Raw genomic sequence first — 16057 nt, forward strand, 5'->3', positions numbered from 1 at the left:
CTACTTGACAACCAAAACCTACTTGTTGAACCTAAATCACAAATCATGGTCAAATTGCGAACCAATAAAAGAAAAATGACACACCATAACATTGCACAATGCATTGCAATCTTACAGGATTTAGCTTGTACTTTTGTTGAGTGTTTGTGTCTACTAAGCATTTGTACAGTAAAAGCAAAAAAATAAACTTGTTCAACAAAAGACATTTGCCATCATCCAATATGTCAAGAAAAAATGTAGCATGTATTATGTCAGTTGACAAGTTCAAATTGCAAATGGGCGGCAGTTTTTCTACTATATTGCAGTAAATCTGTGTTACACATCAACTTAGTCTACATAAGTTGTTGTATGGGAAAAATAGAAGAGAAGAATGCAAAATGCAACAAGACATCAGATTGTGAACCAGAAAAAAACTTACAACAAAAAATTGTATCAAATTGCAAGGTAGTTGGATGAACACAAAAATATTGGTGCTACAAGTTACTAAAGATTATAATATGCTGCCGTTATAATACAGATCAATATAATGTGAGCTTTAGACCTGCTGTAGAAAGGTAGGGGTAAGAATTGTCAGCAGACTTGCTGTTGTTCGGTATCTATTAATCCAACAAAATGATCTTTAATGCACAGAGAAAAAATGAGTACAATACAGCACAAAAAACACCACACCAGGCTATAAAAACATACCACTTTACCTCACATAAAAATACTATTTTTATCAATGCCACATCAGTAAACTTATGTCATATTATCTACAAATTATCTGAATCAAGGTAGCTATTTAATTTGATCGTGTTATGTTGATTCTGAACAAAAACTTACAGAAACGGGTTTGATATGAAAAAACAAATATGGCAGCATTATTTCAAAATTTGTTTTACAAAGTAACATCTTTCACAGACAAATGCAGTGGTAACCAAGAACCGCAGTGTAAAATAATAAAACATGTTTCTCAAACATTCCAACATTGAGTGTTTTAAAAAAAATTCTGTGTTGTAATGGCAAACTTACAACATGCTGCATACTATAAAATCCACACATTTTTGCACACACAAAACAAAATTCAAAAGTCAGCTAGTAGTTTAGCACCAAGAACATTACCATTAGTATTCAATAACACATATCCAGCAATGAATACAAATTAGACAGTCAACCTAACAAAACACAACTTGGCACAATTGGACAATGAAAACAAATACTAAAAGCTATGTAATACATGCTTGTATATGACACAGCATTACTGATTTGTTTCGGGCATTTACATGATAAAGAAAAGAATTACAAAGTCAAAATCATACAACAGACCTATTACAATGAATTTGACCGTTTGTCAAACTTAAAGTGTTGAAACTTTTGAAACAAATTAGTGTTACTTTTATGGTGGAAAAACTTTTTCGGCTTCTTTACTTTTTTGGTCTTTCCTCTGTCTATCTCACGATCCCAGTCATCAAAGGAAGAGCGCTTCTGCTCATTAAAGTCCTCCTTTGCATCTTCCTCTACAACAGAATTTTCACCATCCCAGCTCTGCACTTTGGAGCCATATGCTTTGCTTGATGACTGCTGCAAAAGTTTGTTCAGTATACCAGTGCGTTCCTGGGGTTTCTTCCCCACAGAGTTTTCACCATTTATTTTTTTCTTCTTTGATGGTAAAGGGCCATACTGAGTTGAATTGACCACTTTGCTCTTGCTTGGCTGTGGAACTTCTTCCTTTGGCACTAGTTCTTTCGCAACTTCTTTTTCTTCAGGTGCTTTTCGCTTTCCCAGTAACTTTAATTTTAGCGCATGTAATTCACGTTCACGATCTGATTTGCGGCTATCATTTGAAGATGAGGAGTGATTGTCAGTAATTTTTCCAGCATTGCTTTCCTGATGTGGTTTGTGTATTTTCTGCCAATGCTTTTGATGGTTTGGTAAGGAGGAGAATGATTTAATATGAAACGAAATTCGTGATTTATTGCCTGACTTTCTGGACGAAGAGCTCTCTTCGCTGTCACGCCTTTGGCGAATCTTGGCTTGAAACCAATCATCAATGGTCATAATTTTAGCATGCTTGCTTGGTGTACCATTGTCCGATGCTGTTTTTGCAGTAACAGGAGGGGATGCATGATTTTCTTTGCTTTTGTTATTAGAACCATTAACTGACTGTGCTTTTGAATTTTCAGCTTGTCTTTGTTCGCTGTGGCTGGTCTTGGACTTATCCACCCCTGGCATCTTGCTAGCAGAAGCAGGTTTGAAGTAGTCTGGTTTGTAACAAGTAACTTCAGGTTTTGGAGCAGATTGACTGTGGGTGGATTTCTTGTCCGAAATTCCATTTGACATTATTACCTTGGGCTGCTTGACACCAGATCCATTTTCCTTCGGCTTTTTTGAGATTTCCTCAGAAAGCAAATGTAAAATTGGTTCCCTTTGATGATTCTTCTTGTGATTTTGCATATTGTTAGCCTGAGATTTTACCTGCCTTGCACGGTGGTAAAACAGTAAGTATGCCTGTTGGTTAAGGGCCTGGTTAGCACTAACTTGATACACTGAAGAATCATTAAAGCAGTACCATTGGTTATTTGAGGCCTTGGCATATGCATAATAGTGCCCGGATTGGCAACTAAACCCTGAATGAACCAGCACCGCATACAGTTCATAGCAGTGATTAGTGTTTGGTGGGATGCTCATAAATGAATTAATGTTGAGTTTCAAAGGGTAAGACACATCAGAATTTATTTTGTTTCCCATAAATGAAGAAAACCTTTTCAACTGTATGGTAAGTATGTTTGGTGCACGATGAATAGTAAATGTCTTACTGGCCTGTACACAGTTTTTGCAACGATGACATTTATACGAATTGTCACCATGCAATATTTCAGGCTTCACAAAATGTTCGAAGCACCGCTGCAAGTTGTTACAACCTTGTTTGCTGATTTCCAGACTGATGTCAAGAAAAGGATCAAAAGTATCGGACACTGCTTTGCACTGACGACATTTAACCCGACTTCGCAGATAACCTCCAAATATCTGGTAGACCAATGTCGTGGCTTTTGTGTGAATGTCAAGTTTGCTAGAAAACCCTTGGAGGCATGACTTTTGCATTGCATCAATGGAGTAACGAATAAACTCATGAGCATCTTCCTGCCTTCCAAAATGCAAATGTTTGGCAATTAAGCGAAGGTTTTTCAAAATGCACATGGGCCTGATAGCTTGACCACTGTTTCCAAATGAAGATCTAATATGCTGCTGCAACATGCACAGCATGCAGAATTGGCCGTTAGACTTACAAACACTTCTATGATCACCATTGAGCAAATAGTTGGTCAATGGCGGTGTGTAACTTAGACACTGGAGTGCTGAATTTAAAAAGCAAGTGTTTCCCAAATTAACAAGACCAGAACCAATTCGATAAGTTTTCTTCCAATGTAAGTCCATTTTTTCTGGGGAGAACAAAATCGCTTTAGGACATGGAATTCCATCACTTTTGTTGCTAACTTCTCGGGCAGCCAACTTTATTCCATTAGTGACTAAAGCTGGCTTGATATGTGCTGTTGGATTGAGATTAACATACTTGGTTTTCAGTTTGTTCATTCCCATATTGTAAGGTTTTTTAGCATCAACAAACTCTATTTTTTGCAACACTGTTTTCTTGCTTGTTGAAGTGAGATGAGATTCAAGATCGAATCCATTGTAAGTTGGTTTTTGTTGTGGTTTTAGCACTTCAGAGGCTACTTGTTGTGAAACAGTCATAGTGCTGAAACTTACAGATTCATTAAAGCCTACATCTTCATCTGCAAAATCGCAACAAGTGATATAAACTAAGCAAACCCTTTCTTATTCAAGCTTACATATTCACTACAAAATAAACAGTTTAAATTAGTAACACAGTCTTTAGGTTCAGGAACACTGATAAACAATATTTTGTGATAGACAAAAAAAATTCCATACCAAACAGTAACAGTTTTACTTGTTTTTATTGTTTTTAAAAAAAGGTTGCACAAGTCGCTTTAATAAATGTTGACAAGCTTAAAAATGCCATCAACTGATGGTTATCACAAAACAGTTATTAGTATGCTATTATATATGATTAAAACTTAAATTCTTTACAAAGAAAAAGCATAAGCCAGGTGACAAGTGACAACATAGAAAAAGGACACCAAAACATCAGTTAATTTGAATAGAAAGTCCCAACAACAATGGTATTATAGCCATGCTTTTCCTTAAGCCTTACATAAAGTGTCTTGCTTTTCTTTTAAGAACACAAACCTGATCAAAATTTCAATTGTCGGAAAAGAGAAATAACGTGTTGCGCTTTTTGAGCCATAGAGAACTTATGACAACCTCTTTTAAACATCCAAACGTATCAGAAGATTCATGATCCATTTTTAGTACTCGAAATATTTTTCTCATTTTTTTGATAAATTTTAAACGTAAAGCAAATGACCATAAAACGTGTTTCTCAATCAAACAAACTGGCAAAAACACTTTCCTTTGCCGCATATTTGATATGAACCTAAAGGTAGGTTCAACAGCAGTTTGGCACTTTATTTTAACTGAAAATAAAGTTTACCCCTATTATAAACCTATAGATAACGAAACAACAGGCAAGCTTACCACATATTTTTGTCTAAAAAAAATTAAACTTTGCCGATACGGCATTCAAAGTTTAACGCTTGAGTGAATTTTTGTTTGCTTTTTGATCTTTCGCGGGTCAGTCATGCGTGGCCATTACTTTTACTGCAATTTTAACACTTGTGTTGTGTTTTGAAGTAATAAGGTAGTTCAATTATGATTTGTATAAGTCAATTATGATTTGTATGAATAAAACTCCAATGCAGAAATGTAACAGGTTGGGGTATGGAGTATGGACTATAGACTGTTATTGCTTTTTTCGTTTTCACATTGAGGCTAAACAAATCCTTAATTGTTTCAAGAATAAGCTGTAATAATTGAATTGTACTCATATAATTCTGCAGGTTGTATTGAATATCAAGATTGTTTTGAAATTAGTGCATTTGCATTGAAATGTTAAACCTAGTTAATAGTTGCTCCGAGTCAGAATAGAGAGATTATTTTGTGTTGTTTATAGTTGTTTGTTAATAATAGTTTTGATTTTGTGGTTAAACTATTTCTATTTGTTTCCTGAATATATTTTAATGTAACATCATAAAGTTGTGTTTTTCTATTGATTTAAAGACAGGTTTTTTCAAAAATTGCAGAATGGACATTTTTGACAAGTCCTATGAGCTGGAAAATCAATTTCTACTTAGACTTCCCACTGTAAGAACTTTGATTGATAAAAGTTGTATTTTATTGTTCAAGTTTTGTAATTTCTATTAAAAAAACAGATTGTGCCTTTATATCAAAATAAATCTATCTGCAGGAGCAAGCTGAAAAGTTGCAGGAGATTCTTCTTGCTGGAAATTTAAGAGACCGCCTGAAAGTTGAAATGCATGGTTAGTATATAAAGCAAGTGCCTTTATATTGTGCATACAGCAATTGAATTGTAACCTTATGTTTGCAACTGTTTATTTTTATTACAGCTGATAGTCGGCATGGAACAGTTTCTCTCGATGGAGAAGCTTTATCTGCAAAACTTGTTGATTTACCATGCATAATGGAGAGTATGAAAACCTTGGACATGAAAAACTTTTACAAAACTTCTGATATTTCTCAGGTGAGCATTTTACATTTATTTGTTACATATATATATATATATATCAATCAATTTGTTTTTGCCACATACATGCTGAGCTTTAATCACAAATCTTTTACATCTCTTTTGGGTAGCTTCTCGTATGTAACACAGAAGAGGAAAAGGAAGGGATGATAACAGAAAAAGTGACAACAACCAAGGACAAAAAGTTCCTTTACCCTCATGGAGGTAAATGAATTGTTTTTATAATCATGTTTTGCATATACTTTTGTGAAGTTTTCTTAGTAGTTGTGTCATTATAAAAAATTAACTAAATTAATGTACATTCTTCTGTAATTTTTCATACAGTTACCCCACCCTTAAAAAATGTCAGAAAAAGACGCTTTCGAAAAACGGCCAGAAAAAAGGTATGTATCACCATAAAAATATTTTTTTCTGCACTTTTTTTACCGTCAAAACATTTTAACTGCACCTAGATTATCAAAGTGAAAATGACATACACTGGTTTGCAACAATACATTTTTGGGAACTAGGTTTGGTTTTGCATATGTTACTTTAATGTGTCTTTTAATTATTTTAGTACATTGATTCACCGGACATTGAAAAAGAAGTTAAAAGGTTACTCAAAGCTGACATGGAATGTGTTAGTGTCCGTATCCTTTGTTGTTTTGTAATTATGAAGCAGAGTTTTAAATTTTAAAAATTTTAAAGTTCTTGTGCTTTTTTAACCAGTTCAGTGCAATTTAAAAACACCAAAATGCAAAGGTACACTGAATAAAAATAAATGCAAAGTTACTCACAAATTTGGTTTTAGGATAAATTAAAATTGGTCAGTTTTTATTTATTTTGCTGTTCTTTATAATTGTTCAAGTTGGGTGGAAGTTGTATACATATTATACCACCTTAACCAATTGTTAAAAGACTATGAAATTATCAATGAGGAGGACAAACAGCCAGACAAATCAAAGGCAGGGACATCACAATCTCGTGACAGTGATGTTACAGGTAGATCTTTTTTTTAATGTCTTGGTGTATCAGAGTTGTAAACAGGCCTGAAATTGGAGCTCGAACCTGTCCTGAACCCGAAAGTACAAACCCGAAACCCAGTACAAACCTGAATTTTTTTTAAAAAGCCTGTTTAGGCCTCAAAGTTTAATTAACAGGTCTATACATTGAAGCCTCAGGAAAGACTAAGACAACAAACAAAATAGACAATTGGTCTTGAACAAGGCGTTTTAGGCCTGTTTGACATTAGGTCAGACCCAGCAACTGGCTACTTTGCTAGTTAACTTTATTCAAAAAAATACTTACACAGAGTGTAAAGTCAGGCCCAAATCAACCCATTTTTTATTATTTGAGAAACCTAAACCCGAACCCAAACCAAAAAAAAACGGCCCTAGTTACAACTCTGTGGTGTCAACTTTCAGTTTTTTTAAGAAAAATAAATATGAACAACATTGCACAATCATATGTAGTCCAACTTAAGCCACTGTCAATTTGAATTAGTTTGCCGTCAAGTCAGCAACTTTTATTTATTCAACCTGCCAGATTTCACTTTATGGGTGCAACTATGGTCAAATTTCATGCTTGGGTTAACGGACAATGTTAAAGTAGCATGAACCCTGACCATGGGATCATGGCTTAATCATCCGAAAGATAGGTTTTTGGCAGGAATTACAAATCATTTGTTGGACAATGTATTCAATGTGAATATCGTATTTTGCAATCTTTGGCAGATCATGATGAGCTTCAGAAACTATTCCAGGATCTTACAAGCTCAGAAAGTGAAACAGAAAAAGATGAAATCAATGTTGATGAAGTGGAGGAAATAAAGGTATACAAGTGCTATTATTGTTTTAAACAAAAAAGTCACTTTGTCCTTTTTTGCAGCAGGATTTTGATCCAAGTGAAATACCTAAAGGAATATCAATTATCACAGACAAGCAGGAGAGAGGTAATATACTTTTTTTGAATTAACAACTGCTGACAATACTTGGTTTGTTGTATCGAATATGGAGAATAATTGATGACCTTAGGAACACTATACAAGGACTTGAAAAGTAGTTTAATCACAAACATTACTGCCAAGGTAGTGGTGTATATAGAATACATCGTTCAGACGTTTCGACAATCTCTGTTGTCATCATCAGTGCATGTTTCTATATGCACCACTACCTTGGCAGTAATGTTTGTGATTAAATTGATGACCTGATTTTAGAAAATGTATTTAAGTAAATAAAACCTGTTTGTCTGTAGCTCGACTGGAGGTAAGGTTGGAACAACTGTCAAGTGAGCTTGCTGAACTCCGCAAGCGAAGACAACGCAAAGAAAATCTCATTAAGGGTGAAAATATCAAGAACGAAATGTTGAAGGTGAAAATTTTTTTTTGCCTAGTGTTGTTTTTATGCATAAGTACAACAAATCGCCACTTTTGTTATTTACGATCCCAACGGAATATGATTTACAAGATTTGTATCCATCAACCTCTACATTTTGATATCATTCCTCAAACGTGCATAAAACGAATAAGTCAATAAAACTTTTGCACTTGTTGACTTGAGTTTATTTTACGTGGTAAAAGTAACATGAAGTCGGAAAACGCAAAATAGTATAGGGCACAATTACCTCATCTGGCCAAACGCGCTACAGGTACACTGGGACAAACGTAAGAATGATGAAGCTAGTTTTGTATTGTTCACATTGTTTATGTATTCACCCATATTTTATAAATGTCATAATCTGGTCTAAAATTGTCAAAAATTTTAAGATGAGATTTCAAAGTGAACTTGAAGACTTGACGATTCGAATTTCGGAAACTCGACAGGATTATTTACTCATACTCGCTCAACTCGGTCGCACGAAATAACTCTGTCCATTCGAGTATGGAACGTGGTAAGACGATATATCCCCATCCGAGAGGCATGCGAAGCACGAAGGAATGAATGACTTTGAATCGATGTCAACCGAGATATCGCCCACCCTCCGGGACTTTTCTTGAAAAATCATGGATCTTTGTCTGGGACTGTTAAGGACATTAAATGCCTTTTCTTGATTTGCGAAGAGGTTGCCTTTGTAAAACGCCAAAAATGCGTGTCTGTGTCCAATTCTTGTTTTTTGATTTATGAACGAATTTTACGAGGAACTCTTTAATTATCCAACGAGCATAAATGCCGAGATTGCAAAAAAACACATTCGTAATGTTTTCTTTTACAAAACGCAGTAAGTTGATTCTTTGGAATTTGTTAAATTCTATTTTTGTTACGTTTTACTGTTTGGTTGTTTTTGTCCTCACAGGTAGTACTAAACAAAACGTCAAATGTAGGCTACGTGCATTGGTGGGATTCAGCCGGCACCGGTTCTATCGAACCGTCTCACTAAATTTTATGAGATCAGCAAACCTATGCATTACTGGTTGACAGAACCGGCTGAAAAATATGACTTTTGTGATAAAACCGTCTGACAAAAAATTTGAATCCCACCACTTGCTACATGTAGATATTGTGAAAACGTTGAAGATGTGATTATTTTCTCAAAGCCGCACTCATAACTGTACATCACATAATACTATTTTGTAAAATCCAAATCAACATTTTTTTTCAAATTTGTGGTTTATGTCATAGGTTGTTAGTTGTGGTGATAGTTAATCTGGTGTTAACATGGGATACACTGCTGATATTCACCAATACAGTGGCCTTCTTCATCTTCTTAAGGTACGATTTTGATGTTGATGACTACTATCTATTTTGCGAATCTCTACTTGCGCATCAGATAGTGAACATATTATGAACTGATGTTGCTCGTGAGAGCATTTCTCAATTTGCTAATTGTTTGGTTAAGTGAAGGAAATGTAAATGTTTTTGTTTCGGTATAACACTGTACAAGCACATAGCGGGATATGAAGCTATGGAAAATTTTAGCGCTGGACCTTTTTTGTATCCCTGGTTAACAGACTGATAACTTCTGTAGCCTGTGGGTTTCTTTTTTCTACGCTTTTGCACGGCGTATATCACAATTCATACCCCCAGCCTTCTGAAACTATCGTAAAATTCCGTTTGTCGCATTCGAGATTTAATTAATCTTTGTTAACGTTATCAACTGTAGGCTTCTAGCAAGAAAACAGTGATCGAAATTTGCCGCATGGTGGCGCAGGCGGACAGTAAAGCTGATATTCTCACACGGATTCGCACGGACCTGAATTTAAATGACACGGAAGCTGAAGATCTCTACGTGGATTTAACAACGTTTGTGGAGCATGTCACATATCACGGTACGAACATTTGTCAATTACAGTTAGGTTTGGGACTTTAAACATTACTTTATAGAGCATTTTTATGTGAATACCGTTTTGCATTATTTCTATGGGTGCATATGCTTCGCAGCAAGCTTTGATCAGTCACTTATGACGAATCTCAAAAGCTGTATATGTTTAAGGATGAATCGTTAATCACAGTGGATGCCATAGGCGGATCTAGACGGGGGTGTTTGGTGTTTTGACACCCCCCTCAGAAAATTGGTAAAACTTGCCGAACTCCCATTTTAAAAAAGTGCGTAAATTAAATAGGCCAAACATTTCGTTTACCGCTGCATGATTACAGGAAGTCATTATCTCAAAGCCATGCGCCTTTATCGTTTTGTATTGGGTGTGACATGACAAGTCTATTGTGACGTAACAAGGGTTTAAAATGAAGAGTTTTATGCGCTGACAATAAAAAAGTGATTATCCGCCAAGGACGCTGAAGTAAAAAGTGCTGACTGCACTAACTGTGATGTATTAAATTGTTTTCGCAGTTAAACAATGTTAAATCCGACTAAACTGATTTAAAACGTTCAACGCTAAATTGTTTATGACCCACCAAACACGTAGTTGTTTGTTACCAATATTCGATTGGTGTACATCGAACCATGTTGTATTGGTAACTTGCCAATGCTTGGCATTATTTATGCCTTGCATAGTAACCAACTTGTTGCATTCTTAACGTTGCGCAACTTAAAATGTGACCCATCCTTTTCAAAAAGTTCATGCAAACATCAGAACAGAGCGGTTTCAAAGGTGCATCGGGCTAATAATACTCAGGTCTCAAAACGTGGAGACGATTAAACAGCAAATTACGATTTGAGTACAAAAAAGTTCGTCTTCTTGCGGCTCGCTAAGAAAATTTATCGGTAAACATTTTGTGTTGTGTTAGAGTTAGAAGAGCAATGTCGTTTAAACTTCTTACTTAAAGAAACGCAAATGATCAGGGCAGAAACTATGGGTTATGTTTTTGAATTTATAAACAGTGCAACATCACAAGCTTTGTGCGTCCATGGTAGTAAAACAGTTTTTCCCAACCCCGAATCTCCGTTATGCATTATGCACTGCGTAGTTACAAAAGTGATACCTTGCGACGGCAGTTTTTTTGGTGCGTGAGTGACGTTTTATTAGAAAGGGGAATACCCGAATCGTATCATACAACGTCATTATCGCATCAGCGAATTTCCCAACTAATTGTTGGACACCCCCCTCAAATTTTTTCTAGATCCGCCCCTGGTGGATGCTATGTACTAAAATGCGGTTAGTCCAAAGCCTCCCAGTCGGCTTTATGTATACATAAAGCTTACCCACGGCAAATTTCAAGCTAATATACGTGTGTTATTTTTGCAAAAAAATGCATAGAAGTTGTTTACATCAATTGTGAGTCCGTCAAATGCATGAGCTTTTTTGATCTTCTGTTGATCGGCTTCAACTGGTTTCCATGAAACGAACACGATCTCATGTTTCTCAGAAAATTGCGCTATCTCGAAAGTCGTGTGCATTCACCTTAAGCTGCAGATTTCGTTTTTTGGGAAATCGGAGCAATGTTTACGGCCCTGGGCTTAATGCATACGGTTGCGCTTCATTTGGGTATTCAATATTTTCAATACGATTTGTGGATTTTGAAACGTCTTTTTTTGTCTGCAAAGCTGATTACAAACCCGTAATGCTTTGCGAAAGTTTGAAAAAATTAGTTAAAGGTGTACTTTAGGAAATTTGTTGTTTTGGCCTAAAACCAAAAGGCCTTGTCTAGTTTTATATTCATTGAATACAGAACGGCATTTGTTGTGTAATTTTCTAAACAGCTACACTAAAATGCAACATTGTTAAAATATTCAGTAAACAGATGTTTAAGATAGGTAACACACACACATTGTTGAATAGACAATAATTGAAAAAGTAGCTCTTTCGCCTAAAACGCGGTTATTGTCTGTCATTTTTAATCCTGCAAATTTGTGCACCTTTCCGAAAAGGGGTCAAATTATCGTTACGTTTTAACCCTTAACCAACATTTAGATATGGCATATTCATTTACATATACTGTACCTAATCTTATCGGCATTAACGCACCTTGATTCTCTTGTACGAAGATTTCCACGATGTCGACTCCATCAAATCGAGTTTACCCGCAGACTTTCATCCAAACCTTCGTGATCTGCTGACAAAGATTGTCGCAGATAATTCGGCCAAATGGCGATCAGATCTTCTCTCCAAACAAGGTATGTTTGAGAAAATATGACTTGTTATGATCAAATATATTCCTGTGTTTTTAAACACCCGAGAGTACTACTGTATTATGGATGCATCCGCGTTTTCATAAGGATACATTTTAAAGTTTAAAAATTTTCTTCTGTAATTAAAACGTGGTAATGCACAAAAAAAATAAGGAGCCAAAAATGCAGTATCAAGAGTTTCTGCCCCTTAACTTGGACTTTTGTAAAGCTTATGTAACAATTTGTTCGCAAAAAAAGAAATCATTATTATTTGAAAAGTTAGCAGTAAAAAAGACATAAACACAAATGATTGTCAAAAAATGTGTTTTGCAGTTTGACTGATCAACCTATTCAGACCTATGTAACTTATTAAGTCCAACTATATTATATGTAAATCGAATATGAAAAGGCGTTTTCGATTTAATGCCGTACCCGATTATACAGGAGTGTGTTTATTACTGCATAACGAGATTGGCCACTTTAGCCGCTTTTCTGCAGCTTGGTGTTATTCGATGTTGCTATTTTTAAAATACCTTTCTGCTAAGTGTTAGTGTTTGGAAATGACTACAAATAAACAGCTTTTGCATCTGATTTTATCACCAATTTGAACTTAAATAACTTTCCATGAAATTTGTGGGGATCGTTGGTACAAATCCTGTTTTCTGGGAAACTTTGGTCAAACTATGACCAGCGAACAGAAAAACCTTTTTCATTTAAGGCTTTCAGTTAAAAGAGAGTTAAATTGGTATCTTTTCGGTAGCCTCGAAATCCATTTTGTCGGTTAAAAATCTTTCAAACCCTATCTTTGTACTTGTACAATGGTATAGTTATGTTCAAATTGGTGATAAAATCAGATGCGAAAGCTGTTTATTTGTAGTCATTTCCAAAGTTTGTACAAGGGTATAGTTATGTTGAAAACAACTGCACATTACCTTAATTGACATTTGCAAATTTCGAAAGGTTTGGTCCGATTTCACGCTTATGATTATCGGGATCTCGAAAAACCTGGATGGTTATCCCGCAAACTACGTCACATCTGTGTTCGAGCAACGTCACAGGCCAAATGTCTCATCAATCTTCAGTTATTTCTCCGAAACTTATTGTTGAACGGCAAACCGCATAATTCGTATCCCGCCTTTGACCGAGTTTTTTATACTTTTCAACCGAGATCGGATCAGCGAGCGGTTTACCTCCGTTCACGAATTCTCAGAGTGTGTTTACGCCACTTTCGTTTTGTGCGGTTTGCGCTCCAAGCAAATTCTGCAAAACTGCCTGCCTTGTTATAAACATCCATTAACCGGGTTGTTGCCCCTCGAATAGCATGGCATACTGTTATGCTTGTTGTGAAATGGATTAACAAAGAAATAACACAACCAAATAAAGCAAGTACAATTTGTTACCGTATTTGCTCGATCGTAAGCCGCCCTCGTTTATAAGCCGCCCTCGATTGTAAGCCGCATGTTGAGGTGTTAAAAAAATAATGTAAGCCGCCCTCGATTGTAAGCCGCACGCTGGAATTTTAGATACGATTGTTTCCTAAAACATCTTTCTGTTGTTATATGATGTGACTATTTGCCCATATCTACTAGTTACGTTGATAACTGTACCCAACAGAACGTATATCGACGTATAATCTGTACATGCATACATGTGTTGAACCCAAAATACGTTAAAAAGCTGAAGTGTAGAAATTATATCGGTATAAAATAAAAATGTAAGCCGCCCTCGATTGTAAGCCGCCCTCGATTATAAGCCGCACAAACGGCAGCTAAAAAACAATATAAGCCGCGGCTTACAATCGAGCAAATACGGTATGTGGGTGTATAGATTAGATAAAACAGTCGGAGATTTAATCGCCCAACTTCTAAAATGTAACCTACTTCCGCATTTGCAGTTAATGCATTGCCCAACCCGGGTTATTAACACTAAATAAGAACAAATTAATGAAGCATTTTTCTGAATGTTGAAGACTACCTCATTATTTTGAGTGATGCATTCATGACTGCAAACGTAATAGTACATATAATTTTTTCTCTTGTTTCTGTGCAGTGAGCTTCCCTAAAGTGGAAGAATTAAATTGGAAAGTTGAAAGTAATTCCACCACAACTAGACGTCCAACCTGTAAACTGAACATCAAGGTGCTGTTTTGTGCTTTTATGTGTCTTTTACTCAAAGCATTTTTTTACTTTGATTTTGAAAACATGGTTTTGAAATTGTAACAGTGATGACGTAACAAATAACTTAGCAGAATACAATCGATGAAAAGCTTTAAAATAAAATAAAGCAAATGTATGTGGTTATTTTCATGTCGTAAGGGCAATGTTTTATTATGTTGTTTTATGTTTAAAGATTTATGTTCTGTTCATCTCTTTAGAAAAAATCCACTCAGTGTTTTGTTTTTGCAGACGAACGATGAGAAGGACATAAAAATAGTGATGAGCAAAGCAACTTTGGACACAATGCTTGATTCGCTGTCGACAATACGCGATCAAATATCCTCAGTGGCGCCGTAAATCGCTTAATTTCCCGTTTTTGACTTTTTTGAAAAAACACCGTGTTTCTTGAAAACTTACATCATCGTCGTCAAAAACATAACATGGCACTTAAAAATCGTAATTTGCGTAACGCAGTGTCGTCGAAGTGACGCATACTCTGTGTTGGAACTACTTGGAAAAGATTTATTGACAACTTTTTGCCGAACGGTCAATCTACATTCCCTTGTGGGATTTTTGCGAAATCTAATTGGTTTTGTTAAAGGAATACTACTAAACCTCATCCATGAATCAACCATTATACATGTACATTAAACCCAAAATAAATCGACACCACGGTTGTGCGGTTATAGTTATCGTTTCTCCTCATTTTATTTTACGTTTAAAAACAGACAAACTAATTTTTTTAATTTAAAATGCATCTATTTGTGAAATGTTGCCAATAAACGCTTAGGCGAACGTAGGTCGTAAAAAGATAAACAACTTACGCACATTGTCATTTGTTCTAAAGCTGTGTTTATACGAACAATAATTGTATACCTTTTCTCTTAAAACGTGTGCAAACTTCTGTGGTAAAACCTGAAATACAAGTGTAACGCCGCGCACAGTAGACTTGGTAAACAACGCAATAGATATTACGTCATGCAAATTCCACCTCTTAACCGCCGAAAAAACGTTGATTATTATCAGATTAAATTGGTCGCGATTGACCTGATTACGTTTTCTGCGTAGTAAAGCCACAAGTATTTGAGCAAATTAGTTTTGAAAAAGAAATTCTTTTTCATCAAAAATTATGTGCTAAAAAGTCAAACTGCACTGTCTCCATGGTAACAAATCTGATGTTTTTAGCGCTCATTGTTATTTGAACCAAAACTCCCAACAAGAAAAAAGATGTATTAAAATGTTTGCAATGTATATGTTTTGCTTGCATGTGGAAATAAATGCTCAAGCGAACTCCACCTCCATAAAGACAAACCGAATGAAAATGTATGACATACTGAGTTTTGTTTTGTTCACATCTAACTTTTAATACGCGTGTATTTGTTAGTAAAAATTTAACTTTCTTGTGCAATAAATTCATTGTCAGTATTTTCAAGTGGTAATTTATTGTAAAACAAGTTTAAAAGTCCCGAGTTTTAGTTGTAAGGTGGAAGGAACCAGTTTAAAATCCTAAACCAATTTCCAGATTTCTTCCATAAAGGCCCGCTTACAACTCTGGTACAAACCATTCACTTTACAATGTTATTTAGGGTGGTTTATCTAATAAGTTTTTGACCACGTCGTTTTGGAAACAAAACGCTTTCGAGTTAATACAAAAATGCATATTTAACTTAATGTAACATTTTAAGTGAGGTGTTAATGATGAAATTTATTTTTTCTTCGTGCACGCTGAGCGAATTGCGAAAGAAAAGTATAAATAACT

At 35.4% G+C, this 16057-nt stretch overlaps 3 protein-coding genes across 4 annotated transcripts; 2 read left to right on the forward strand and 1 right to left on the reverse strand.

Moving 5' to 3' along the window:
• Window positions 1-31: 31 nt before the first annotated feature.
• LOC145222773 (ubiquitin carboxyl-terminal hydrolase 36-like) lies at window positions 32-3831 on the reverse strand. Its single transcript, XM_080088973.1, has one exon. It carries the CDS (start codon window positions 3727-3729, stop codon window positions 1309-1311), a length of 2421 nt encoding a protein of 806 aa, XP_079945099.1. The 5' UTR covers window positions 3730-3831; the 3' UTR covers window positions 32-1308.
• Window positions 3832-5134: 1303 nt separating this feature from the next.
• Window positions 5135-9255, forward strand: LOC145222786 (transcription initiation factor TFIID subunit 7-like). 2 transcript variants are annotated; one of them, XM_080088994.1, is made up of 11 exons: window positions 5135-5259; window positions 5363-5435; window positions 5523-5656; window positions 5770-5863; window positions 5984-6042; window positions 6216-6288; window positions 6557-6640; window positions 7372-7469; window positions 7529-7589; window positions 7892-8007; window positions 8403-9255. In XM_080088994.1, the coding sequence occupies exons 1-11, from the start codon at window positions 5200-5202 to the stop codon at window positions 8499-8501; spliced, it is 951 nt and encodes a 316-aa protein (XP_079945120.1). In that variant the 5' UTR covers window positions 5135-5199; the 3' UTR covers window positions 8502-9255. The 2 variants fall into 2 exon arrangements, with proteins under 2 accessions (XP_079945120.1, XP_079945119.1); XM_080088993.1 differs by having other exon boundaries at window positions 5136-5259; window positions 7526-7589.
• Window positions 8790-15723, forward strand: LOC145222792 (COMM domain-containing protein 9-like). The gene is made up of 6 exons (XM_080088999.1): window positions 8790-8854; window positions 9256-9345; window positions 9737-9902; window positions 12020-12148; window positions 14192-14280; window positions 14548-15723. Exons 2-6 carry the CDS (start codon window positions 9292-9294, stop codon window positions 14653-14655), a joined length of 546 nt encoding a protein of 181 aa, XP_079945125.1. The 5' UTR covers window positions 8790-8854; window positions 9256-9291; the 3' UTR covers window positions 14656-15723.
• Window positions 15724-16057: the final 334 nt, after the last annotated feature.

The sequence above is a fragment of the Phallusia mammillata genome, chromosome 4 (assembly GCF_965637545.1).
Source record: "Phallusia mammillata chromosome 4, kaPhaMamm4.hap1.1, whole genome shotgun sequence".
Taxonomy (NCBI): Eukaryota; Metazoa; Chordata; class Ascidiacea; order Phlebobranchia; family Ascidiidae; genus Phallusia; species Phallusia mammillata.

Excerpts from the sequence above, each read along its gene's own strand:
- LOC145222773 (XM_080088973.1), bottom strand. The coding sequence starts at position 3,729 with ATGACTGTTTCACAACAAGTAGCCTCTGAAGTGCTAAAACCACAACAA.
- LOC145222786 (XM_080088993.1), top strand. The coding sequence starts at position 5,200 with ATGGACATTTTTGACAAGTCCTATGAGCTGGAAAATCAATTTCTACTT. Across the intron at positions 5,436-5,522 it reads CCTGAAAGTTGAAATGCATG|CTGATAGTCGGCATGGAACA; the intron begins GTTAGTATATAA and ends TTTTTATTACAG. Across the intron at positions 8,008-8,402 it reads TCAAGAACGAAATGTTGAAG|ATGAGATTTCAAAGTGAACT; the intron begins GTGAAAATTTTT and ends AAAAATTTTAAG.
- LOC145222792 (XM_080088999.1), top strand. The coding sequence starts at position 9,292 with ATGGGATACACTGCTGATATTCACCAATACAGTGGCCTTCTTCATCTT. Across the intron at positions 9,346-9,736 it reads GCCTTCTTCATCTTCTTAAG|GCTTCTAGCAAGAAAACAGT; the intron begins GTACGATTTTGA and ends TATCAACTGTAG. Across the intron at positions 9,903-12,019 it reads GGAGCATGTCACATATCACG|ATTTCCACGATGTCGACTCC; the intron begins GTACGAACATTT and ends TCTTGTACGAAG.